Source organism: Calypte anna, chromosome 18 (assembly GCF_003957555.1).
Source record: "Calypte anna isolate BGI_N300 chromosome 18, bCalAnn1_v1.p, whole genome shotgun sequence".
In the NCBI taxonomy this organism is placed as follows: domain Eukaryota; kingdom Metazoa; phylum Chordata; class Aves; order Apodiformes; family Trochilidae; genus Calypte; species Calypte anna.
The window spans coordinates 2,523,129-2,551,109 of NC_044263.1; the positions used below are offsets into that span (position 1 = coordinate 2,523,129).

At 41.2% G+C, this 27,981-nt stretch overlaps 1 protein-coding gene across 2 annotated transcripts; it reads right to left on the reverse strand.

Moving 5' to 3' along the window:
- Positions 1-535: 535 nt before the first annotated feature.
- On the reverse strand, positions 536-27,964 carry GNA13 (G protein subunit alpha 13). 2 transcript variants are annotated; one of them, XR_003988288.1, is made up of 5 exons: positions 27,621-27,955; positions 25,475-25,701; positions 10,226-10,276; positions 4,555-5,471; positions 536-3,650 (listed from the first exon to the last, which is right to left on the reverse strand). XR_003988288.1 is itself a non-coding variant. In XM_008494536.2 (4 exons), exons 1-4 carry the CDS (start codon positions 27,901-27,903, stop codon positions 4,899-4,901), a joined length of 1,134 nt encoding a protein of 377 aa, XP_008492758.2. In that variant the 5' UTR covers positions 27,904-27,964; the 3' UTR covers positions 536-4,898. The 2 variants fall into 2 exon arrangements, 1 of the variants encoding a protein (XP_008492758.2); XM_008494536.2 differs by having other exon boundaries at positions 536-5,471; positions 27,621-27,964.
- Between the last annotated feature and the right edge of the window lie 17 nt (positions 27,965-27,981).

Below are 27,981 nucleotides of genomic sequence, written 5' to 3' on the forward strand. Positions count from 1 at the left end.
GCTGGCCAAATCCTGGGCTGGTGTGGAAAATGAAGCAGATCTCAAGCCTGTAAAAACAGACAAGGAGAAATCACAGCTTTGCTGCAAAGCACTGCTTCAGATTGCAGCCCGTGATCCATTTCTAGAGGAGGCAGAGCCTGTTTTATTCAGAAAAAAATTAAGAACCCCTAATCCTGCACTACTGAAGATACATAATTCATACAGAGCTTTGCCACTCATGACAGAACACACACGGGTGTCATCAATATTTAAAACACTGAGTACCACGCTGTCTGCCAGATGCAAGTCAGCAATTTCCTTTTGCTGCTCTACTGGAGAGAAGCAGTGAGGCTGAACAAGAATCTGGAGGAGCCCTTTTAGCAAAGAGCTTGCATGAGACCAGAGCCTAATTCTATTCCATATTTTATTTGAAACACAAGATGTGGCAGGAGCAGAACAGCTGGCCTGAACCAACCTCCCAAAACGGTCACTTGGCTGCCTCCACACATTATTAATTTGGAAAAAAAGAAAATAAAAATAATCTGTGATCCCAAGATGAGGCTGTATATGTTTATTCATAGTCAGTAATTTTTGTACACAAGGCAAATATTAATAGCTGAAAGGCAACACTTTTGGAGAGTATGTACAGAGCAATGTACAAGCAAGTGTAAGAGGTTTTAAACTATTCATCAATTTCACCGTTTTATAAAAAGAAAGCAATGCTTTTTCTTCTAAGACCTTCCTTAGAAATAATTTATTGCCAATCTTAAACTAAAGCAAGGAGAGAAAAAAAAAAAATTTACAATAAAAAGTAGTCCCTGGAAAGTTTATAAAAAGTTAAACATATAAAATTGTAAGCCACAAACATTTATACAAAGCTAATACAAATCTTGGTTTTGTTAAAGATCTATGAGGTTGTTACAAAATATATTTTTACATAAAGGCTTCACGTAAGGTAAGCTCTCACTGCTACTGGAAGCGCAGGAAAGCAGTTTTAAATAGTCTGCAATTCAACTTATTTTCAAGTACAATGCAAAGAAATTGCAAAATGGCACTGGGTTGCAATGCTGTGTAATTAAAAACAACAAAACAAACAACTATGTTAATGGTACCATCAAAGAGACAAGACCTGTAAAGTTAACTCGTGAACGACTCAGTCTGGCACGAAACTTCTGAGCAGTGTGAAGCAGGAAATGTTCCTGTTGGAAAATGAACCTTCTGCAACTGTTCCTAAAGAGAAATAACCAGAGAAATCTTCCAATGGCAACGAGCATGTCAAACATGCCCAGTTTTTCATCTCCCAGACGTGACAAGCAGATGCAGTTTGACCACACTACCTGGGCCTGATCAGAAATACCTTTGTTAGCTGTGTGTGATGGAGCTGGAAACACCCACCTGACTGCAGCAATGTGCTAGAATAATTCTGATGGGCAAAAATTAAAGCTACTTACTAGACAAATGAGTTCAATATACAGCCTTTGAGATCAATGAACCCACCTGGCTTTATTTATTTTTTTTTTTTTAAGAGCAGATACTCTAGAAGAAAGCTTAAGTTTTACACAAACTGATGGCTTACGCTCCCACATACAATATATATATATAAAAAAAGTAATTTTAAAGCCCTGATGAACAGCCACAGTTTTCAGGTATCAATCAACTGAGTTCAACACACTGCAGCAGAGAACAGTTGCTAAAACACCAATTTCACCTTCAAGTACAGGAAGGCTGTACAAGACAGTGGTTTATCTCCATATGGTCAGTGATAAGTTTTAACAGAGCTCACTCCATCAAAGAGAACTAAGGAAGTTTTGGGAACCCTGATTTTCTACCTGCTTCCCCACTTTCACTAGAACTATGTCCTGATTTTATACCACAGACTGGTTTACACAAACAAGCTTCACTCTTCCTAGCCAACCATGACTCATTTGTTTGCTTCAGGATTAAAAATCAGTCTGTTCAGAACATCAGCCCTTCAGCTCTTGTACCAAAATGATATCCTGCTGTACAGAAAATAATATTTAGAAACAAATCTAAGAAGAACAGTATCCTCTGTGCTCCTTTTCAGGTAGCTAATTCAGTTTGAAGATGAAAAAAAGCCCAACTTTCATTCAGTTTATTTAGTTTATTTAGCAGAGGATCCATGTAAACAGTTAAGCAAGGTCAGTTGCCTCACCCCCCCCCCAGAGGAAGTGAGGGTGGGAAACAAGAGTGATTTGACTCAATCATTTCATTAAAATAATTCATTTCTGCCTGAGATTCATATAGTGCTTATCTACCAGGGCCCACTTTGTCAGAAGTGACCCAACACTCTGGGCTCCACCCTGGTGTTCACAGGGAAAGTCATCTGAAAGGATTAAAACCGTTTGGATTTTTGGGTGCTGGGTCAGGGGAGAAGCCTGCTGAGTGTTTTTCCTGCTTTAGCTCATGTCAGAAGTGCCCAGCACCTTGGCAATACCATTAATCTTGAACTGATATCAATTCTGAGGATTTTTAGTACATTTAACAGGTCCCTTGATCCCCAATTCATTAACATTTTACAAAAATGTGTTTGTTTAGACAAATTCCTGGTCATGCAATTCACTATTTAATCTTCAGTCTTTTCTGCAATCACCTAGCCTGACATCCTGCAAACCATGTACTACAGACCCCTCCCAAATTAATTATTTTAACCAGAGCAGAGATCAATCTCTTCTCAAAAAAGAAATTTGATCAGACAACTATGGGCAACAGAGAAAAAGCCCCAAACCTACTGCTCCTCTTGTTTAACAAGGGCACAGATTTGTCCAATTTCTGCTTTCCAACAGCAGACTTTGAGGCTACTACACAGCTTTGTTGTCAGCTCAGGTACCATTTCTAGCTCAATCAACCTGTCACCCTTCCACAAAGGGGAGATGGAGAACTTCTGGACTCTCCTTATAGACATGTTGTCCAATCCTTTCAGTAGCCTCATTAGTCTTTTTTTTTGGGTCTCTAGTTCATCATTCTTGAGTTGCTCACACACGACCTAAAGATGTCAAACCAGGAATAATCATTTCCATGTCTAGTAAGGACACAAAATCTACATTAAAAATCCCTAAAGATGATATTAATGCCCCTGACATGATTGTTGCACCCAGGCTTTGATTATGCACTGTGACTTCTCCCAAGTTCTTTTCAGAGTTCTTTCCTCCCCCCCAATAGTGCCTTACTGCAGAAATCCCTATGACTACTCATTGAACAATATACAAAAATAAAAGTTTTTCAAAGCACCTACCTAAATAAAAATACACTCTTCCCCTTCTACTGAGAGGAGAAGGAGGTACAGAGATGTTAATACAACTTACAGTCACAGTAAGTACAAGGCTAAGTTGGCAGCTTTCCTATGTTCTAGCAGGGACACTGCTCCAAGCAGTGAGCTGACTCTTGTCACGTTTGCCACACGTGAGATATGGTCATTAAAAAATTAATTTAAGGAAGTATTGGCCACCATCATGATCCACAGGAATTGGCCAGGTCCATGGGATAAAGTGGGAAGCTGAACTGCCTACCTGGCACTACAGGCTGGGGGATGCACTGCTCTTAGAACCATAAGCTCACTTTGTAGTATGCTGGGTGATGTAAGGAGGATTGATGGGCAAGAAGGTAGTTTTTATCACTTTTTTTTTTTTTGATCACATGGCAACAGTAACAACCTCCCCTTAACAAAAAAAAAAAACCAAACAAACTCAAAAAAATTAACGAAACCACAATGGAAATTTTTGGTAAAATATTCTCAGTCACAGGCAGCACTCTGGAGTTTGCTGTGCAACACATTTGGCTCAAGTACACTTAGGAGTTTTAGACCCAATTGGAAAGTCTCAGAAAGAACTGCACCAGCTGAAGCAGGTTCTGCTGTGACATGTTCTTTTTTTTGTTTGTTTGTTTTTCAGAATAAAACATTCATCTTCACAGGTGTGTCAGCTACACAAGGCCCCTGGAGGGAACACATAAGGCCACTGATAATCCTGGAGGAGGACAGAACAGAAGGAGGCACTTAGGTTTGCAAGTACTTCTCTCCATCACCAAATGCTTCCTGACCAAGATGAGGCACGTGGGGCAAGTAAAAAGAAAGCAGTGCTGTATGAAAGCACTTCAAGGTAAGGTACCTACAGGGAACAGCTGGTTAGTGAGGATCAGAAATACAAGTTCAGCTTGCTCCCCATCCCCACATCAGACTTCAGAGGATTGTTTCAGAGTGCTCTGTGCTTCTCATGGCTCTAAGAGTGAAACCATGCACTGTGCCATTCCCTAACTCCTCATCACCAGACTTCTGCCTGCAACAAAACTTCCTGAGGGCTCCTCAGCCAAGTGTTTTTTTTAAAGCATCTCCCAGTCAAACCCCATGATTGACACTTGAACAGGAAGTATGTTGCAGCCAGGAATCCTGGCTTCAAACAGATGATTCCAGCAAGGGATTTATGGGATTCCTAACCAACAATAGACCTGAGAAATCATAAATCAGCTATGGTATCACAGTCATCATCATGAAATTAGATATGAAAAGTCTTACCCCCCCCCCCCTTAAATTACTGCCACAGCCTTAACAACTGCAGCAACCTCACTGAAGTTTGGACTGGGAATTCTGAAGGTGGAATGAATTTTCTAGAATAATGTTTGTAAAAGGTCCAATTTTTTCACTTTACAGGTAACTCAGACATAGGACTGCTATAAAATTACAACTTGAGTCAACTTGAAGCTACACTGGAAGAGATTAAGCCTGAATTTCTGCAGAAATTGGCAATAATGTGTTCAGCAGCAGCTTTTAGCCACATATCAAGAAGTCTGACAGGATCTGGATTTCTCTACTCCTGCTGTAAACTTCTAGTTAAAAAAACAAAACAAAACAAAAAACCCCCAAAACCAACACAAAAGTTACTCAAATAAAAATGTCTTTTTGCACATCACTGTAACATGAGCTGCTTGAGGTTGTCGTGGAGGATGGTATCCTTGACATCACGGAAAACTAACCGGATGTTTTCTGTGTTAATAGCAGTGGTGAAGTGGTGGTAGAGGGGCTTCTGCTGCTGGTCCCGGCGTTTGGTACGAAAACAATCCACCAGGAATTTCTGGACATCTGTTAAGCAGTGGGGATCCCCTTCAAACTCTGGGAAATAGTCCTTGATGCTGACTTTTTGCACTTTCTCCTCGAGCAAGTCCGTCTTGTTTAGGAAGAGGATGATGGAGACGTTGCTGAACACCCTGTTATTGACTATTGTTTCAAAAATGTTCAGGGATTCTGTCAGGCGGTTCGTTTGCCGATCCTCCATCAGCACTTGGTCGAATTCACTGGAGGAAACCAGGAAAAGGATGGATGTGACACTGTCGAAGCACTCGAACCACCGCTTCCGTTCGGACCTCTGCCCGCCCACGTCGACCATTTTGAAAGGGACGTTTTTGATTTCAAAGTCGTACTCGTGAATCCCTTTCGTGGGCCTTCGTGCCAGCAGGATATCTTGCTGTGAGGGAAGATAATCCTAAAAGAAAAAAGAAAAAAGAAATAAATAAAATAAAATAAAATAAAATAAAATAAAATAAAATAAAATAAAAGGAGAGTTTGGCGCAATTGGGATCTGAGGTAGAGGCACGGTGATCACAACTGAGTTGGAGTCAAGAGGGAAGCTGGCAGAGGAAGAGTGTGAGGTTTTGAATCCTAAAAAAATCCTACAAAATTGAAAATAAATAAAATAAAATAAGAGTTTAGCAATTAGGATCTAAGGCAAAGGCATGGTGATCACAGCTGAGTTGGAGTCAAGAGTGAAGCTTGCAGAGGAAGAGTGTGAGGTTTTGAATCCTAAAAAAAATAAAATAAATAAAACAAAAGGAGAGTTTGGCAATTGGGGTCTGAGGCAGAGGCACAGAGGCATGGTGATCACAGCTGAACTGGAGTCAAGAGAGAAGCTTGCAGAGGAGTGGTGTGAAGTTTTGAATCCTAAAAAAAAAATAAAATAAATAAAATAATAGGAGAGCTTGGCAATTAGGATCTGAGGCAGAGGCACAGTGATCACAGATGAGCTGGAGTCAAGAGGGAAGCTTGCAGAGGAGCAGTGTGAGGTTTTCAATAAATACAGACATGTATGGATATTTATATGTTAACATTGAAACATTTAGGAAATAGGTAGAGTCCAAAGCAGGAAACACACCCCATACTAAATCAAAACATGGACCCCAGAGAACAGATGCTTTCCATCTGCCACATGACAAGGATCCATAAACAACCCAAGAGGTGCATCCTTGATTCCTCGTGCCAGTTACCATCATTTGGGATTATTTGAGGCTGTATTCATCCTTGTCCCACACAGCTGGAAAACACACAGCCTGCCAACACTGCAAGGCAACAAATGGGTCTAAAACAGGTTTCTGAAATCAGGAACCACAGTAGTAGCTCGTGCTGGCTGTGGGCACTCAGTTCCCATGTTCCCATTCACACTGGACAACTGCTTCTAGAAAAAGAGCTGCTCCACTCAGTGATTTTTAGGAAATCAATTATGCCAGAAAATCAAAACCTCTAGCCTTGGATCTCAAGTTCTCCAGCTTCCCCTTTTCCTTAGAATTAAGTAGGCAGGGTAAGTGGATTTTATTTTTACTATTTTTTGACTCTTCCATGCACAGGCATCATCAGGGGATGCAGATGCTAATAGGAAGAGGAATTCTTGTTAGTCAGCTTTCGACAGCATGAAATTCAAGACTCGTATTGGGGATTCCTCCATTCTTAGAATTACACTTTTGCTTAGGTTCCAAGTCTTTCTGCTACTTAAAAAAGTGCATCTGCAACAGACAGCTGGCTGGTGCTGAAGTTTAAAGCTCTGTTGTTCATTTTTTATGGAAACTCTTCCTTACATTTTCCCAGCATTTCTCACAGCTTCAGATCAGAGTGATTCAGGTTTCAGACTTGGAATTTCAGTGCATTATCTATGGTTTTCCTTTGACAGGACCAGTTACCAGACTTGGAGCTTTCATAAAAGATGTGCAAGACCAGGGTCCAAAAAAAGCCTGAGTCAATGAATAGGCTGGGTTGGGGAGGGGGAACAAACACACAAGTACATGGCTATTTAAATGCTGGTATTCATGAACTGAGCAAAATGTTCCAAAAACTCAAGTATCACTTTGCTTTACTATGTGAGCTGAAAAGTCAAAGGAGCTGGAGAAAGGCAGTTTTGTTTGAACTCCTGGGTTTCTTTATTTGAGCTGCCCATGACTAAGACACTGATTTTCAACATGGCATGAATTACAAAGCAGCTCTCTGAAGCACAGCCTCCCCACCCTGCACATTCTGCTGGAGCACCATTGCACATCCAAACCCCACCCCACCTAAACCTGCAGGAGTTGAACTGCTAAAACAGCACCATGGTCTCTCCAAGCAGAGCAAGCTGCCAACCCCTTGTCTGATCAGGAGATGCAGCTTTAAAGGATAATAAGAGTTTTCCTTTCTGTTACATTTCTCTTGGGTCTTTTCTACTGAAAAAAAAAATTGCTGGAGAGGGAGAACAATGAGAAGATTAGAGCAATGAGTGTATCAGATGTGGCTGGCACATGGGAAGGGATGCTGACTGTTAACATGTTGCAGGCTCAACACTTTTTCCATCTTTCAAACAGAAACAGATAACCTGTTATTCAGGAGGTTACTTTCAAGTTCCCAGAACAAAACCAGAAAGTCTCAGGAAATCTCAGGACTGCCTGAAATCATTAAAGCAAATAAATAAAAAATTTATATAATAGGCAAAGCCTCATATACCTTCAATATTGAGACAAGTACAAAGCAAACTATGCTGGGAGTTGGCCTGTAATGTTTATTCAGTAAAGCTTTCATGAACAAGGAGCTTATCCCTGGAATTCCTGAGAAATTTCCTCTCAAGTACTATTACTCATTTAAAATTCCTTCCACACTTGAAACCACAAATCAAATCCTTTCAAGTGCTCTCAAGTTTGACATGCACAGAAGATCTACCATGTTTTATACCAGATAATGTTACTCAGATGCAGCAGTTTGCAAATTAGTACACTGGAAGTCAAGTGGTTGGTATCCAGCCACCATTTGGCTCCAGGAAACCAAATGCCACAATTCCCAGCTGAAACACTGGGAAATTCCTTAATCTTTTTTATAGACAATTATGCTTTCTCCCTCATGCCCCAGTCCTTGGGATACTAGCAGCTTGTGACTGCAGCAGCTCTGGACTAGCCTCTTCCTCACTGTTGATCCCATTTTCCATGTCTGCAGGCTGTAGCATTAGGTGAGGATTTTCCTTGGACACCACTGAGCATCATTTTTAAGTTCTTTCAATGTTTCATGAATCTATCAGTGCTTTGTCTGCAACCACTCCCAAGTACACTCCCCTTTTCTATACACTGCCCCATCTTCCAATCTTTCTTTTTCACCATCCATTTCTGGGCTTTTTTTTTAAGGTTAAGAGGTTTATTGGGTTTTTGGTTTTATTTCCAAGGATACCTTTTGCTATTGACTTGAACCATTTGCTTTCTTTCTGAATTATCTCCTGCCTCAAATTCTCTACAGTCTACTTCCTTCTAAAGGACTTACTTTGGTTATCAGGTAGCTCTTTTGGCTACCACATCCCTGTTTGCATAGTTCATGTTAGAATTTAAGGCATGAATAAGATCCAATCCCAACACAGAAAGCTGTGTCTCTCTGTGAGATATTTTGAATACATACAGCCTGCATTGGCAATTGAAATAACAACAAACAGTTACAAGGAATCCAGCCAATCCCAAGTGTATATGCCAGCTAGCTACTCTTATTTTGCTTATCTGATTAAATCTGAACATTAAGTTCTTTTCCCTATGTGCTCTTAACATCAGCTCCCTTCTGGCAAGAAGCACATGAATTGTAGATCTGTTTATAAGCAATTTAGTTGGAGGCCAAGCCAGTTGTAGCAGAAAACAAAAAAAAAAACCCAGAAAAATACTTATATTGGTAGAGTTTTGGGGAAGTAATCATTAGACAAATCTTGAAGATAGATAAGAATAAATCAGATCTTTGACTCAGAAACAAAACTTACCCAGCACTTTTCCCAGAAAGATCTAACACAGCAGATCTTGAAGAGACTCTCTGTATCTCAGCACCATTTGGTCTCACTTGAAACCAGAAACACTGTAATTCAGAACTCAGTGTTCCCCCAGCAACACCAGACCCACAATAAGTGGGCGTGTATACAAAAATATAAAAAACTAGTGACTAGTTTCACACTTTAACCAAAAAAAATGGACCAAGAACTTCAAAAGGAAGATGGAAAAATCTTTACCCAAATGTACACAAATTTATGGGGGAAAAAAACCAACAAGCAACCTTTGAAACTAAAGTGGCATTGGATTCAAAGCCCATGAGAAATCCACCATTAGCAGAATGTGCAGCAGTTCAGTACAGGGAGTGCAGTTTTCAAGATCAAATCAAAATTCAGAGACCAAATATTGGAGTTCCCAAGCAAGGTCTCTATTTGGGAAGATCATTCACCCTGCAAGATGATCACCAGTGCTCTAGTTAGGAAAATGACAGTTCAAAGCAGAAGAATAGTCTGGCATAAAATTTAATTTTTATCTGTTGAAAAGAAGAAGAAAAATGAAATTAAGCATGATGTAACAGGAATCAATTGAAGTGTTTTGGATTCCTTCATCATTTGTTTGCCATCAGCTGCAAATGACCATGGAGGAACTGCCTCCCCAGGGGGCTGAAGCTAGCATGCCAGTTTAAAGGCAATTTTTCCACATGCTGTTTCAGTGAAACAACTGATGAGTGTGGGCACACAACTGCATAATTCAACAGTGGTCACCACTTCTATCCAAAAGTATTCTACACAAGCTTAAGCTTTGCTCTTGGAGAAAATCAATTTTATTCTGTACCTTGTCTGTTTTTAAGTAGATACTTCAGAGAGGTACCACTGACCTGGGCACTGATTTAACTTTGTGGTGCTACCTGGATATGTAAAAACAAAAGGAGTAACTTTTTTATATCAATTGGTATTGAAGTGATACTTTAACACTCTTCCCACTGGACAAGCATTTGAAACTTCCTTTTTGTTCAACCTTCTGTCAAAACTTTATTTCCAGAAAAGCTTCTGCCTCTTCCATTGCCCTGTGTCTGAGATGTCAGTGATGAACTGCTGAGATAATGGGACAAAGTTCACTTAAGTTTTTTGAGTAGCCACTAATTCCATTTCATCAGTTTAAAACCAAGAGATCACAGAGACTACTTAAGACAGAAAAAGCAAAAAGAACTTACTTGTTCTCCAAGTTTATCCAAGTTGTCCAAGAAATACTTCACAGATTCCCCCTAAAAACAAAGCAAATGGTTATTTAAATAAGTGACACACTTAATCCCAACAGTTTACATTCTGCAGTCCAATTATTTTACTGAAATCTACATTAAATTGTTGTAAGCTTTAATCACTGCCATTTTTAAAGCAAGTGTCCTAAGAACACAACCAAGTCCAAACTTAAAAGCAGAGGTAGGCACGTTTATAACAGCTCAGTTCTTTTCAAGTTGGGAATTGCTAACTAAATCCTACAGTGTTATTCATAGAGAGGATCAATGAAGCAATCACAGCTTCATTATGAAAAGATACATTCAGCTCTTCTATCCCTTTGAAGCCTCTGCACACAGAGGCACTCTGAGACAGGGGTTAATCACTGGGGACAAGTTAATTTGTCACTGCATTGCCATACAGCCCCATTCCTACAGGAACTTCCCCTGAGCACAGTGAATGACTTGCAGAACAGAGGATGAGAAATCACAACAGATGAAACATTTCACTCAAGTTTTGCTTTCAGAGACCACGCTGGACAAGAACTCCTTACTCTGGGAGTAACAAACAGCTCCATGCTGCATGATATCACAGCTACTGGACAGGTTCTCTTCCAGACTCAAGCCATCACTGTCCTTGCAAATAGTAAATGCAGGTTTTAATCCCTCCAGTAATGCAGAACTGAAGATTTTTTTTATTCTAAGCCTGAACTCCAGTCAACTCTCAAGGACTCTGTTAGGTGTCTGGGATTAAGGCAGAACTCTTACAAGGATGCTGCTGAGCCTGAGTACACCTGCAGGAGGTAATGAATCTCCCCATCATCACCATTTTATGAATCTCCCCATCATCACAGAAGCAGAAACATGCTTCCTTTTGAAAGCTCTTGATTATCAAGCTGTAACTTATTTACTTTAGAGTAAATACAGAAAATAAACCATCTGTGTTTTCACTCTGCAGATGGAAGAGCAAGAATTCTGACTCAATTGTCTTGATGAGAACTTCAAGAAGCATCCAACTCCATCCAAGCCAGACAAGTGAATCAGGACAAGGACTTCCACCCTGCTGATAACAACTTCCCCTCACTTGAAACTGAACTCTGCAAACTTACTAAGGAAGAATATCAAACCTCAACGTTAAAACATGCCATCCAAGCAGCAGTAAAACAGAGCAAATAACACTCCAGAAAGGGTTGTGGCAGACACACAAGGCCTTTGCAAGGCACTAAAAAAAGTTACATAACACAGGGAGATGCCACACCTTGGAGTGTGCAATTTGGGCATCAAGTTTTAATTAGGCAAGACTGGGACTCTGGTTGAAACATGCCTTGTGCCTGACACACCTGCAGGGAGAGAGTCCAATGCAGTCCTATCTCACATTACCTTCTATCTAACTGAACATTGGCATTTTTCTCCAGGGTGACAAACTCCAGCAGTCACACTAAGAACCATTTTAAAGTCTGGTGGCACACAGGAGCAATGAGAGCAGAAGTATTTTACACCTCCTTCTTTTTCAGCACTTCAGAAATCCAGTCTATCCTCAACCCTGTAAGCAAAGTGAAGGGGCAAGAGCTTTCCTATTTCACAGAAAATAAAAATACACAACCTTGATCCACAAATCCATCAAGCTTCCCAAGAAGGAGTAACAGGATGAGAATTCAGGCCTTCCAAGTATGAAGACCACTGTCTGTAGCTGAATGTTAAGACAAAATAAAGTTTAAGGTCAGACTTAATTTATTTTTTGGGTTCTAGTAAGAGCTGGCAACCCTCTCACCCTAACTACAGATTTCAGACTCATTAAGTGAATTTATTTCTAGAATTACAGAGGCTGTAAGCATGCAGGTGTGTGTGTGCATCCACACATCTATTTTAATTTTAGCTCTTTTTTATACTATTTACAGCCATGCCTGCTCCCTAAAGAAACATTCACTGAAGACACAAACTGAGAAGACTGCTCAGCTTTCTAGGCTCTTGGGTATTAAAGCCAGTGGCAGCCAAGTATCAAGCTGGCCCTCCTGAAACTCAGGAGATCAAACTATAAAAGCAACCAGCTGCAAACTTAATCCTGTTAATAAAGCAGTCACATGCCTGCTTCACTCCTCTGCATCTCCAGTGCAGCCACTGGGTTCTTCCCTTAGGAAAATCCATTCAGCCAGCCCACACAACACACCAAGCAAGTGCTGGCAGCAGGACTCAACTCTGGATTTGAGGACAGAAGTTGTTCAAGCATTGGCTTTAATCAATTTGTATGGCATCAAGAATTTACAGCAGCTTCAAATTTGTTATCTGCTCTTCCATCCCATTTCAGACACCCCTCCATATCACACAGCTACAAGCCTGGACCAGTGGTTATGTTCCATCTGACCTGGTCAGCTTCCCATTAGCAGGCTAAGCTCTGTTAACTACAGGTAGTTTTGAACACCAAGCTACCACAACTAACAGATTGCTATCAGAATGCACTGCTGTGGAAATGAAGAGTTCTGACCCACTTTAAACAAGCTTCCAAAAAAAAAAAAAAAAAAAAAGCAGCATTACAAAGCAAACCAGGCAAGACTTATGGTCATTTTCCAAATGGTTTAACCTAGGAGTGTTATGCACTTAGGAAGAGAAACCCACTGAAAAAACCCACTACACAGCAACCAAGGAAACCTTAATGCCAATAATTGTTAAAAATGAGTGAGAAAATTCACAATCCTTTACAACAGCTTCTGTTTTAAGCTACTTTTTGGTGGTGTTAACACAGAGCTAAACCTCACTTTGCAAGTTGATGACAGTGGCTCCATTTACATGGCTGTATTCAACAGTTGTTGCATTCTAAAATTTCCCTTTAGACAAACTGGAAACTCTCTGCCTTACCCAAGGTGACCAGAAAGAAGAAACTGGGTTTCCCCACTCCCTGCAGTGTGGCTCACAGCATCCAGGCCCTGCCACGTGAGATAAATCATGCCAGTGAGGAGCCACACCAGGGACAAACCCAAGAGGAGATGGAGAAACTGCAGGAGTTGCCCCCAGAAAAAAGCTCTCTCCTCTTCCATTACATTCCTGTTGTCTTCAAACCAGTACAATGGAAATTGAAATGAAAAAACTAGTTCAAAAATACAGTGATGGGAAAGCCTTGGATCAGTCACAAGTGAACCTTTGTTTTTTTATATAAATGCAGGTGAACCTTTTAAAATCTATTTTATAGTTGAGCAGTTCTGGAAGCTTCTCAAGTTCAGTTAAAGGTCACCAGTGGCCAGTTACCTTGCAGGAACCACATCACTGAGCCCTACTCAGCCTCTTCCTTCTGCTTAAATCACAGAGCCCAAAGGTGCCAATGGAAGCAACAAAGCCAAACCCAGGCTGGAGCACATTTCTTGTCTGCTGCAATAAAGCAAACTTCTTGAAAATCCTTCCTGAACCAGTCCAACAGAATGAGTGGTCTACACATTAGCTCCAAAGATCTTCCAGTGTTAGGAGACTACATTTTTACTCCTTTAATAAAGGACTCAAATAAACCATATTGGAATCTTGGATTTTAAGCAATCACTTTGATTGCTTGTAGATGTCCTTTTCTTTGCTCAGATGGAGCATACACATCTCAGCTGCAGCCCTTCAGCCTCCTCCTGATTCAGAAATGCATATAAACCACAGGAAGTTGACTGTTAAATAACTTTATTCATAACTGTCAAGTATTCCATTTTCAGAAAGGTTTGATTCAAAACAGCTTGTGTGCCTCCTGGAGTCTTGTGATCCTTACTAAAGAAAGCCAAGCCCAGCCAAGTCACTTCATGATCAATGTACAAGTGATTTACAGGAAAACACAACTAAATCATCTTCTTACCAAGGTATTAAGTGTTACAACAGCTTCCCTTACAGCACTGCATTTATTTTATGAGCCTTGCTCATGCCTGTGTAGTGAAATATCTCCAATGTAATGCACTCTTTCCACAAGGAGAGGATTCCAGCCTGTCCTGGGCAGTTACCTATAGCACAGCTGTATATTGGAACTGCTCCTGGCATCTTAAGTAAAGCAGATTAATTATTTTTCATAAACAAAACATGGCACAGAGAACTACTGCTGTCTGAAAGGTTGCTAGCCAGTGCCTAAAGGAAAGCAAGCACAAAAAAAACTCTTAAGAAAAAAAAAGATGACATGAAATCCACAACAGATGAACACATCTTTTCAACCCAGGAAGTGGCACCAATTTATTTGGTTTCCATGAAAACAATGTCAGCAATCTAAATATGATTTGTTGAAATCTTAGCATGGCCAAATGCCTTTTTAGCTGTTCTGAGGGAACACAGACACTGCATTTTTTCCAACAGCAATCACTTAAAAAAAAAAAAAAAAAATGAGAAAAAGGATCAAATAAAGATCTAGTCATCACAAGGTTTAAAGAAAGAAACTCACAATTTATCAAACCATCAATGTTTGGCTGCAAGTTCAGTGGAACATACTGCACTGACAGGAGTTCTGAAGTATTTAAAAGAATAAATCATATAGTTAAAGAAAACAAGAGACACAACTTAGTATCTTAGATGAGAATTATAGGAACCACCAAAAATTCTCATCCTGACCTTACTCAAATCTCTGGGAAAAGAGAAACAGGGATTTCCTATTTTATTCAATGAAAGAAACCAAACAACAAACCAAACCAAAACACAAAAAGCTTTTTTAACAGCCCAGTTTAGAATAAGAACAGGTAACTACAATGTTTTGAGGCTGGCATGTACTTGCCTAGATTTACCAATAAGCCAAACACTGGAAAAGCAGCTTGAAGGAAGCAAGATGATGGATGAATAACCAGAGCCTTGCAATTCATCTTACAATGCTCTAATAAGCCTTATAACAAACACTTCATTATCTATAGTTTGGGTGTTGGCTTTTTTTCCCCTATTAGAGGCTTAATCCAGATAAATCCATATCTGGGGATTTTGGCAAAGATTCTCTAACCTTTATTTTCTTGAAACACTGCCCCAGGCTGATTGAAAAGAAGGCTGAAGTTGCACCACATGTCTTCTGAAATTTCAGTCACGAGCACAGAGATAAGGAATGGAGAAATGTTTTGGTCCAATCACTACAGATTTCCTAGTGGGAGAGGTATCAGAGAGCACCATAACACATACAGTATTTTAAAAGAAGGGTGCTAAAGGTATTTAGGGAAAAGTGTATTTACTCAGCAGTGTATTTACTCAATAAACTTCAAGTCTGGATCAAAATATTTGTATTCTAACACAAAACATTTCCTGGAGAGAAGAACGTTTCCTTTCCCCAGTTGTTAATTATGGCCAGAATGATGTTAAAACCAGCACAAAATGGCACTCCAGAACAAAGCAGTCCCTATTTCTGTCCATGGGAACACCCCTGCCAGCTGCCTTCCCAAGCAAGGACAAACTGCTCTGCAAAGGCAGGGGATGGACCAGCTTTGAAAGGGTTAAAGCACAGATATCTGATGTCCAAGGCACTGTCTGTCAAGAGCAGACATTTCAGGATCTCAGAGCTTCTTTCTCTCCAGCTCATCCACTTCAAAAGTTATTTTAAAGCTGACCTGTCAATTTTCAAAGATAAAATTAATGTACATTTGGATTAATTGCCACTTGTTTGGAAGACTGGGGAGTTTCAGACATTTGCTTGTTATGCAGGAGCATAAAATAATCCTGTTCTCCCCCAGCAGACGTCACAACTGCATCACAGCTCATCCCACCTCTGCCCAGAGCAATATCCTATTTCCTCTTTTTGGCAGAGAGCTCAATTTGTCTTTGACTTTTTTGAAAGCAATGAAAGCTGCATCACACGGTGTAGAAGTGAAACCTGTGCTGTGTTTGGTCATACAAACCGAGTATCTGTCCTAAAAAAACAGAAAAAAGGGGGAGGAGGGAAGGTTGAGGGTGCTGAGCAGCATGAAGCTACAAAAGCACCTACAAAGGAAGGAATCACACTAAGTTCATTTCATGGCTGACATTGTTATCTTGCATAATGGTGTTAACAAAGAAAGGTGAAGGGGTTTAAGAAGGGTTTTAACCCAATAATATCCCTTTAATCTATTATCCCCTATTTACCAGGTAATCCAATTAATCCAGAATTCTCAAAATGTGGGTAAGAAATGGAAGAAGACAGAGCAGAGCAGCCTCACCCCTGCACTACAACATCTGCTTCTGCCCCAAGCACAGAGTTGTGGGTGGAAGAGGGAAGACCAGGCAAGCCACCAGCAAGTCAGTGGAGAACCAAATATTCCAAAAAAAGGCTCCAGTATCATCTCCTTCTTCCCAGCCTGAAACCAGTTTTGCATTGCTCTTCAAAATGCCACATTCACTTCCCAAACTCAGGCTGGGATTTTCTCCAGTCAGTAGGGGACTCCCAGTGTTTCAGATGCTTACCCCAATTAAGCAAAAGAAAACATGATCAAGCACTAAGAAAAAACTTCATCTGCATACTAGCATACCACAGAGCAAACTGTTCCAGTTATGAATTTCATTTGGCTTCTCCAGGTATCCCCCTCTCCTGAAGAAGGGATGTAACTGCCAAATTCTTAACAAAACTTGCTAAAAAATACAAAAATTCACTACAGCTTTTAGGCATGGAACAGCATTCCACTAAAGGATGCAGAACTACAATTTCTTTCACACTTTTTTCATCTTTCCAACCAATTCTGAACCATTCCTTGGCAACCAGCATGTGCCATATCCTATGAACAGTTGAGAAACTGAAGCAACTTTGCAGCTATGAGTGATATGACATGATACTCTCTACAACTCAAAAGCAAAACCCAAGAGACTTTTCCCCACAATTAAAAACCCAAGGAAGATCCAGCATCTATCCTGGAATGGTGTTTTGCTTAGGACCACCAATGCTTCCAAATAAGAAGCAAACTACTGCAGCTTCTTGAAGATAACAGAGCCGGGTTAGGGAATGCAATAAGGGGCACATGGACACAACACATGCAGAGTCAGAGCATCCAGTGAAGATTCTTCTGTTTGGCAGAACCTGAATAGAAAACAATCCATGAAAGCAAATGAGAAGATGCTGCCCACAAGATCAGCTGCTCTTCCTTTCTGCAAAGATCTTTGTACTTTCTCCAAACTCCTTTCCCAGTAAGTTGACTTTAAGGAAAGACACCAACACTTTGCCCAAGATTTCCTGATTTCATTGATGAAACCAATCTGCCCAGTCATGGCACACACACACACACAGAGCTACAAGTCCTATGAAAACATGCACTGACCAAGACAAAACAGCTACCTCTCAATTACTATTTACACACTGGAAAGCATCTATATAAACTTCAGATGCTCTGCACACAAAACAGACTGGAACCAGACTGTAAACATTTGCTCTTCTTTTAGGGAACTGACCCACTGGCTCCATGACTTCATGTGTTTGCAACTCAAACTGCATTTAATCCAAGGCTGAAGCAGGAGTGAGTCTGCAAATCTGCCATCCATCATCTAGAGACTTGTTTCCAAGCTGTAAAAGACCAGCGAAGGCTCTCAAAAACAAAACAAAGTTCAATATGTCCAGTTTCAGGTTTTAAGATACTTGAAAACCCCATTATTCCATAGTCTGTAAATAAAATCACAAAATTGCAGCAGCAGAACACTCAGTGAGATACTGATGCATCCACTGAAGTATCTCTTGGATTCAGTTTTATAAAATACATTTGGTTCCTATTTCAGCCTCCTGAGAAATCTAGATGACCAAATGCTTTTTACTTCCTTTCTCTGCCTCAATTAAGCAGAATCCTTTTCAATTAAGTTCTGGTATTTCTGTTTGCAAAGGGTGACATAACTAATGTATCAACTCTTGTTACAAACTATCTGACAACATTCCCTGATAATTTATCATGTATTGCAAGAGAGTTACACGTATCATTTGATGAGTGTTAATAGTTTTTTTAAATTAGCACAAGCTAAAGCACTGGAATTAACATCAAAGTACCCAAGGCTCCCTGAATAGCAAGAACATCCCAGAGCCTGCAAATATTTCACATCACATGTAGAATTTCATACTAGAAATTAACTAAAAATTGAAAAACTATGAGTTAATTACTACAGCATCAGTAATAAATGACATCAGCTTGAGTCCATCAGGACCAGTGATACAGAAAGGTGAATTCTGCACCTCCTGAACTTTTCAACTGATTCGTGGTAAATTCAGAGAGTTACAAGGAAATGTGCCAGCAGACACAATGGTGGTATGGAGATGATCTTGTACAATTATTCTCTTGCTTTTCTTACATAGTAAGGTCAGCTGCATGTAGGTTTTCTCACATTTTCTTAAGCAACTTCCTCAACCACCACAAGCTCAAAGTTTCCTACCACTTTGCAAGTTCTGCTTAAGAGGTACAGCATGAACTCAGAACACAGAAATAGCATTTATGATGAACTCAAGTTTAGGTCAATAAAGACAGCCAAAACAGTCATTCAAATAAAAGCCAAATGTAGTATGTGCTCAGGGAGAGCAAACTTAACTAACCTGTAAGGCTGGAGTTTTGTTCCAGCACACTCAAATCAGGGAACAGCAGCACAAATCAACACTGCCCCTGGCATCACACCTTAATCCTAAAGGATCCCATATTTACATATGAAAAAAGATGACTCCACACTCTTTGCCTCAGGAGCAAAATTAATTTCACCTATAGAGATGGCAGATCAGGGCTGCTTTCATACCACAGGGTTTGCCAGCATGGAGATTTGCTGACAGCTATGAATACTGCAACTTTGGAGTGGAGATTTGGGTCATATTTAGTGAGTCACTTCTAATGGGACAGAGAACAGTGTAGCCATTGCTGCTTTGAAATTCTGTGAAGCAATGAAAAGAGACAGTGCTACAGGTACAAACATGTTTTATCTTGGAGCTTGGCAGCCTGCAAGGAAACGGGCTCTGAATGAATGTTTGTACCGAGGTCTCAGGTTACACTCGAGGCAGCAGAAGCAGCAAAAGCTCATCTAACACATTTGTGCCTATTTAAAAGAATCTGCTGAGAACAGGTTCACATATCCAAGATGTGTGAAAGGCTGAGAAAGTCCCCTCTGAACTCTTTAGAGGCTGCTGGCATGCTCAGCATAATCAGAAGGCACTGATATTTTACTTCTATTTAATCAAGGCTCAGCTATAGAAATCCAGATTTTTGCAGAAAGTAGGTCACCTTTTAGCTTTCTGTAACCAAATGTTTAGGAAACTAAAATGCTCAGCATGACCTAGCTTGCTCAAGAGAGGGTACATGTGAGAACACATCACTGCTCCCACACTGCCATGTGAAAGTCAGCATTTTAAAAGCAGTGGTTCCCCATCAACCCATCTGGTTCCATTCTGATTGAAGAATTCCATCCTCAGGGGTTGCACTTAAACCACAGAGAAAAGATGGGTTCATTTGAGCTAAGTGTAGCAAACGAGCCTCCAAAAAAAAGTTGCCAGAAGTCTTGGTCAGAAGACAACCCAGCATGTTTCTGTCTGGCACATGTGTGTGCTGGGATAATGTGCACATGGAGACAGCTCCCATGGGAAGACCTCTCAATGCAGAGCCACATCTGTGTTTGGAAATAACAGTCATGAAAATTAAAAATATAAAAAAGGAAAATAGTAGCATTCAGAAAAAAAAAACCAAAACAAAACAATGGCAAAGATGGTCCTCAGTGAAACCAGCCCAGCTTGCTCTGCAACCAACAATTAACAACACAAGCCCACTCCTCTCTAAACACTTCAGTATTTTACTGCTAATAAGAAAAATCAGCAGGCAAGAAAGAAAGAATGGTGGGAAGGGAAGAAAGGCAGGCCCAGAAGCAGGCTCTCAAGGCACAGTAACTCAGAGGGTGAAGCAGAAAGCCTAATCTCAGTTTGGAAAATGATAAAAAAATGGCCCTTTGTGTTAAGTGAGTAGAGAAGTTCACCAGAAGATCATTCAGCTCAGTGAAAATACAACAGTCAGTCCTCACAACCAAAGCACCAGTATACACATTGAAGGGTTTCTGGCCACAACCCAAGAATAAGGAAACTCAAGCCTCCTTATTGTTTGACTCTAGTGTTAATCCCTTTATGAAGCCTTATTAATACAAACTCAAAGCCAGCATTATGTTGTTATTGGGGCATGAAAAACAGCAAATCCTCAAGAATTCAGAGTCTTTTCTGAGGATTTGAATAACTCGTTTTAAAGTCTAAATTAGCACTTTTTTTCCCATAGTTACACCAACAACCTTTGATAAATCCATTGCACATAAACACCAAAAACCAGCAAGCAGCTCTGACCTTTCCAGATGCTTTAAGGAGTCATGCTAACTGTACACATGCCATCCTGTCATCATTTGATGTTTGACAGGTATACTGACTGGGGAAAGAGGGGAAAAAAATTCCTATTTCACAACATACAAAGCAGCAGCTTCTTGGTTCCCCCCTCACCCTCCCAAATAAGCAGTATTCAGTGTAATCACAACATTCTGTTTAAATTAAATAGCTCTGACTTGGATGCTTAGGTGCCCAAACAATCAATGCACATGTTTGCAGAGACTCTGGGTGATTTATCTCATAGCTGTAATGAAGAAGATTCTTCTGTCAGTCTGAGAAACTTTCTACACAGTTTATTCACTCCAGCATGTCCCAGTAGAATCACCACCCACATACTTCAAGGAGAAAAGAGTGTGGGAGCACTGAACACTCAGTCCCAGAACCAGGAGGAGATGTGGGAAAGGGAGGGTGGAAAGACATCTCTATGCCCAGCTTAGGGGTGTGGGGAGGTTACAGAGGATGAATAATATGTACAGCATAGAGGGCACAAGCTGTTGACAGGCTCCTGAAATTCAGTGTCACAAATAAGGTGCAGATGTGACAGATCAGACACTCTGATCTTTTTTCAGGTTCGATGCTCTTGACTGTAGAAGATGCTGAAGTACTGAGCTCACAGCTGCTTCCTAAGATGGGTGTCCATAGAGAAAGAGGAAGATCTCAAAATCTGGCTGCCTTGTCTGGCTTCAGCCACCACTGACCTTTGCGGGATGGCTACTCCATGACTAAAAACATTTCAAGGATATGAAGCCTATGCAACTGAAGAAATGGTCAATTTTGCTAATGCTTTGCAGTGGACATTGAGAACTAATTATTTCCAGTAGTGTTAATTTTATATTTTCATGTGTATGACAGTCCCACCCATACTCCAAAACAGAACTGAGAGAAGTCCAACCAGAACAAGAGAGAACAACATCTCCCAGTGAACTGAACATGCACTCTCCAAAAACGCTGCTCTGTGACAGAAAAATGCTACAGAGAAGCTGCAGCAAAAGTAGCAGAACTTCAAGCTGAACACACCTTTTCCTGTCTTCTATAATCTGATCGAGCACTTGCAGACATGACACAGAAGTAAACAGGATCCAGAGGTAAATGCATGTCCAATCATCCTTACTGTACCATCTGTACCTGCAGTTTTATGCAAACGGGACAGAATAAAGTGTCACCACTGCCCCCAGCATTGCAGGTTTGTGGCATAAAAAATAAACAAACAAAGAACATTCAGTGTTATCTGCGAGTAGAGTAAAAAGTATCTATCCAAAGATCAACAATTGCTGGTAGCAAACATCCAAACCCACCCAAAAGTTACTTTGAACAACAACAAACCTTCCACATATTCAAAGCTTATCCTGCATCTGAGCAACTCGGCTCTCATCCCGTTTTCCATTCTCAGAGAACGTGAAGGCTCCTGGAGGCTCCTTCAAATGCTTCTCTGTTAACAACCCTTGAAGCAAAATCAAGAGCTGACAGCACAGGCAGGAAGCAGGAGGCACAAGGGTGCTCTTACACACAAGTGCTTTCCTTGGTGTTACCAGATGCACAGCACCAGCCCCTCCTCAGCTGCCTCTGAGCAAACCTCAGGGAGAGCACCAAACCTTCCCAAGTGCTGAACAGCTCACAGGCTGGAATATCAAGGCTAGGAAATGTCTGGTTTGCATGCTGGGGAATCAAGATAATGGGTATGTTCATCCAAGTCATTTTTACAGGAAATCAGCTTGCAAGGAGAAACCCCAAAATGTTAATTAGGTGTCAGAAAGCATTAGGCTGATTCAGACTAACCCTGGAGCTAAGCCATGTCAGCCACCTGACTGGAGGCCAGGAGAAATCAGCTCAGTAGATGAAGGAGAGAAAGCTTGAGGATGATCAGAATCCTAAGTGTAAGTTATAGGGACACTAAGCTAAAAGAGTCCTCAGTTAACAGTGTCAGTGGAACTATCACCCAAATTGCTTCAGTTTGTAGTAAAATTTGAGGGATTATAATATTAACCACTTAAGAAGTATTGAAGTGGCATTTATTTTACTAAGCTGTAATTAGCTCTTCAAGCACTACACAAGTGTGAACTAATGAATTTTCATAAATGCTGCTGTTAGTGGCCAGAAGGCCTCTATTTTTATACCAAGGAAAATAAATCATGTTCACTATCCCCATGACCACTTAAATTAACCAAATGAGGAAGGACACTCCTGTGAACTAAGCATGGAAATGTTGATTTCTAATTCCCTTAAAATACAACCAAGTTCTGGTTTTTTTCCCCCCTTCTCATGCTGCTATAAAAAGATCACATTGTTTCTTTAGGCTCCTAGCATATTCTCTGGCATTGGAAGTGGAAGATGATGGAGAAAAAGGAAAAGAGCAAGAATAGCTCCATGATCTCTCACAAATGTACATAAAACTAAGTTTTAATCTTACACATGCAGAAACTTTAAACTTAAATCCTTTTTCACTGGACTTCCCAGCCACCCAAGCTACAAATGGTGTCTAGAGTGACACACTCTTGTTTCCTTTCCTCTAAAATTCTATGTATAATTTTGATATTTCTATGTATAATTTTGATATTTTTCACTCTTTATCCACCACTGCTCTGTTCTTCATTTGCTCATTTCTACCTTTGTCCAAAGTGTCCTAATCCCCTGACAGACAATACTTTCCCAGCATTCCTGCCTGTGCTCTCTTAATATGAACCATGTTTCTCAGTGCAGTGTCAAACCCCATCCAGAGAAAACAGTTAAAACTCACTCAGCAGTCTGAAAAGAAGTTAAGTGTATTCACAGTTAAATAATACTCTCCTACCATCCCCATTTTTCACCTTTTCTTTATTTTTAATGTTACTTTTCCCTCTCTCCTACTCATCTAATGATCACTTCTCTCTGCTCTCATGACATTTTTTTGCCACAAGCAGCTGAACTGGAAGTAAATCAGTATTTTCCTCATATTCCCCATTCCACAACACTAACAATTTTCAGCCACAAATCCTTATTTCAAGAGTCAGGACTGACACAGCTGAAGTGTCTGCATGTCCTCCAACTTCCCCCTGTTCTACCTCCTGACTTGGGTACACCCATCTCTGCCTCCTTAACCATTTTGTGTCTTCCTTCCATACCACAGCACAGATCTCAACTCTCTTCTCCAACACCTCTCAGGTACAGTCAAAATACTTCCTGCTTTCAGGAGTTTTCCAGAATTCTGCTGCCCACATGGAGGTCTGTGATAACTGAAGCTGGAAGCTCACTGGAGTATAACTGAGGCTTCATGCTTGGCCAGCACTGATCACACTGCTTGCACTCAATGCAATGACATCACTCAGAGCCTTTTTTTTTTTTTTTCCTGTTTATAACTTGGCATAAATATCTCTGAGATTTTGAAAGGATTTAGGAAATAAAGCAATGTAAGGATAAATAAAGCAGTTACCTTACTTGGAAAAATTAGTATTAGGAGAGTACTCAACTCTTCAGAGCAATTAAAAAATATCCTTGAGATCTGCCTAGAACACAACATGATTCATGATTTTCCAGAGAACAGTATGCAGACACAGGGGTTAAAAAAAAAAAGCAATAGGTTTTTCCTGCCAGATTCAGAAGAACACATTCTTCAAATCCTACTCAAAGTGAAACTCTGCCCATGCCTCAGTTATGGAAAGAACCTTCTTCTCAGAGACTCAAGATGACAGAATAGTAATAGCTCCCTTTGCTACTTAGCCTGAAATCATTCAATGTGCTTAATCAAAGACAAAACAATTTTATTTAATGGATTTTAAAACAGATCACTCCAGCACAGCAATTACATCACTAGAAGTCACATCTACAACCAGAAGAAGCTATAGCAGAGCAATTATCCTTTTATGATCACTTTGAAGGCAAAATCCAAGAAGCAAGAGGACTTAGTAGGAACTTATTTACACAGCTCAGCACCAGGCTGGGCAGGGGATAGGCTGCTCCAGCACCTGCCCATTCTGCAATCTCTGGAAGACATTCCATGATCAGGGCAATCCATATTTATAGAGTATTTACACAACTTATTTAAGCCAGGGTATGATTGCACAAGCATTCATAATAGCTCAACAGGAGCCATCATCATCTATTGTTCAGATTCACACTAAGACAAAGGTTATTTTTAAGACATAAAAACACAAAGCCACTTAGGTCTAAGAGACCTACAAGAACAGATTTAATCTATTTTAAGGTTCTCAACCCCCACTCACACAAAACCCTATGCCACTGACATTTAATAGACAAGTCTTTGAACCAATCAACAGAAAATTTAAATCATTTGTTTTCTTTTGCAGCATTTGCACGTGAATGGAGCAAAGGGACTTTATCTGTCACAAACAGTTCAGGAATCAAGACATCTCTTTTTCCTTACAAATCCCCCTACTGCACTGCACACTCCACTATTAAACTGTATACTCCAGCTTCAGCTGAGAACTTCAGTAGAAGAAAAATCTCATTACATGACGTTCAAAATTAAACAGGAAGTATACAAAGGGAATGTTTGCTAGATTGCTCAAATTTGGGATACAGAAGGGAGTGGTTTTTAAATTCTTCTCATTAACCCATGCATATCTTTTCTTAAAAATCACATTACATCTTCCTTCACTGCAAACCAATTCTTTTCTTTGCTTTGTTAGTTTTTTGGGTTGTTGTTTAAGTTGATGGAGTAGTTAGCAAAAGGTGGGAACAACCACACGGTACCACTACATAGGTACCTGCTTTGTTACAAACCATTGAAGCCCTCTCTACCTCAACTTTCTCACATATGAAATGAGGACAATTACGTCAGAATCTCTTTATAATTCTTGATTTTAATAAAAAGGGGAGGGGAACTGGCTAAACACACCTGCTTGCAACACCACAGGGTAACATCCTGCCACCCCGAGACCCAGGCGGCAGGCGCCGGATCAGCGCTTGACGGAAAAGCATCAGAGGAAGAGAAATCCCAGAAACTTGATTAAAACCCACTGAAACACAGATCTTACCAGCTGGAATTCTCTGCGCCTGTCGTACGCGTGCTGGATGCCACTGTCTGCCCAGAGAGCTCTGATGGCTGGGAGGTACTGTAAAAAAACAGCTGTCTCCACCATGCCTTGCACCACCGTGACCGACCGCGTGTCAAAAGCCATCATGGTGTCCCCGTTGCTCTGGTTTGCTGGATCTCCCCAAGGGATATGAAGTTTCTCTCTGGCATCCACCAGGACTCTCACACCTTTAAGGAGATGAAAGAGCAGCACAATTAGAGTTTCCCAGCATCTCCTGTTTCACCAGCCTGCCAGTCAGCGAGGACTCCCACGGCTGTGCTCCCTCTGTGCAGGCAGAGCTCAGCAGGACTGCCCAGCCCCTGAGGGAATCAGAAAGCTGCTGAAAAATCTGACTCAAAGCACTGTTTTCAGGTAATAGCAAAACTCAGAAAGCTCTGAAAAAGCTCTGAAAACCACAGCTGTGATCAGCAGTATAATACCAACACCACAAGCTCAACTCCTGAAAAAGTGCTATTTTTAATTATTAAATCCACAGACTGTGCTACCAAGAAAACTTTTTTAAAATTTATTTTTATTTCCCTCTGATCTCCAGAGTCATTCTGCAGTATTTAACCTTATCTGGCATGAATACAAGACAAGTAAGTGTGTTTAAAAGCACATTTCAGAACACATTAAAGCATCTGATGGCTCATTTTAAGGTTCCCTAGGACTTTGTATTCTTATGAACTTGGTACCTAGATATAATTAACTGTAAAGAATTAACACTGCCTTTCATGTTTTCAGACATTTGAAGACATTTACTAAAATCACAACACTTTCTTAAAAGTAAGTTTTTACTGCTTAACTGCAGAAGGAGCTGTATCACCTAAACACTGCACTTTTCCTTGTTGTTTTGGTAAATACTCTATAGACAAATGATATTTGTAAACTTCTCTTCTACAAGGCCTTATAAAAAAAAAAAAGAATTGTGATCATACTGATAAGGGAAATGCTGGGAAATTAATCCTGGTACTAAATTTACTGCCTAAAAAATAAACAATATGAACAAGCAACTGTAAAGGCATGGAGAGAAGAATTAAGATGTGATAACAAATGACTGGATGATAACACTTGTGAAATGCTAAGTATTTCTTTCAGGCTTCATTCTCCTTCTGTAATTTTTCTACCTGTCAAAAGCAATGACTGCAGGAAAGAAGCCTCCAAAAAAGATCTGCAGTTCCTACACACATACTTTCACAGAGTAGGAAGTACTTTGCTTCATTAATAAACTATAACCTGGCCAACCTCCACGCTCGTGATTTCTACTGCCTTGCTATTTATAGCTTTTCCAGTCTCAATTCCTTAACAGCCCTGTAAAACTGTAGGAACCACTGGACCTCAGCCCCCTTCAAGAATGGGGCTGAGCTCTGACAATGCTTTGCTGCTCCCAGAAACCCAGTGAAGACTTTTCCCAACCCTTACACAGCCCAAATCCCACAAGTGATTTAGGTCAGAAATAGAAAATCCATCAGAATGACCAAGGCAGTGGGGATGACAGCAGGGTAAATCGAGAGCTCCTAAAGCACGTGTGGACATTTTTTTGGCAACACATCTATGAACAGTGGCCCTGGGTGAGTGTTAATGCCAACTGATGTGTCAACACCATGGCAAAGCTTTTCCCCCGCTGCAGGGCAATGCCGAGAGCGCTTCCCCCTTTGGGCACAGGACACGTCTCAGCCTCTCGCACTTTTCAGGTGCATCTGGAGCATAAACATCACCGCTCAGCTCTGCCACCGCCTCCCCAGGAAATGGCAAAGCTCTGGAACTCAGGGGCCGAACCCACCGCTCCCACACCAAGACCCGAAGCCGCCCTGGCCAGCTCCGAGGGCCGCGCCCGGCCCGGCGTCCATCCCGGCAGGGCTGACACACACCCGGCACTGCGGGGCTGGAGGAAGGGTGAGGCTCCTGAAGCGAAACCGACGAACGTGAAGGAGGAGACAGCAACCCCGCAGCTCCCACCGACCCCAGGGACCCCCCCGAACCTCCCCGGGGGGCTCCCGCCTTGAGGCCGCCAACCCCACACCCACCCCGGGCCGGGCCGGGCCGTACCCCCCCCTCCTCCTCCAAGGCCGCCGTCTCTCTGCCTCCGGTCCCACCGCTCACCCACCCTTGATCACGTTGCTGTAGATAGTTGCCCGGAATTCCTCCCGGGCCGCCCGGTCCCAGTCTTGCCCGTGAATAATCCTCATCTGTTTGAGGAAGGTGGATTTGCCGCTTTCCCCGGCGCCTAGCAGCAAGATCTTGACGAGGCGCTTCACGTAGGTTTTCTCGCGGTTCAGGCACTTGTCGATCTCTTTAGACTTGCGCTGCTGCTCGGCCTCGCCGCTGGTCAGCAGGCAGCCGGGGAAGCAGCCCGACAGGACGGAGCGGGACGGCAGGAAATCCGCCATCTTAGCGAGCACTGCCAGCGAGGGGAGCGCCCGCCCGGCCCGGCCCGCAACACCGCGCTCTGACACCGCGCATGCGCA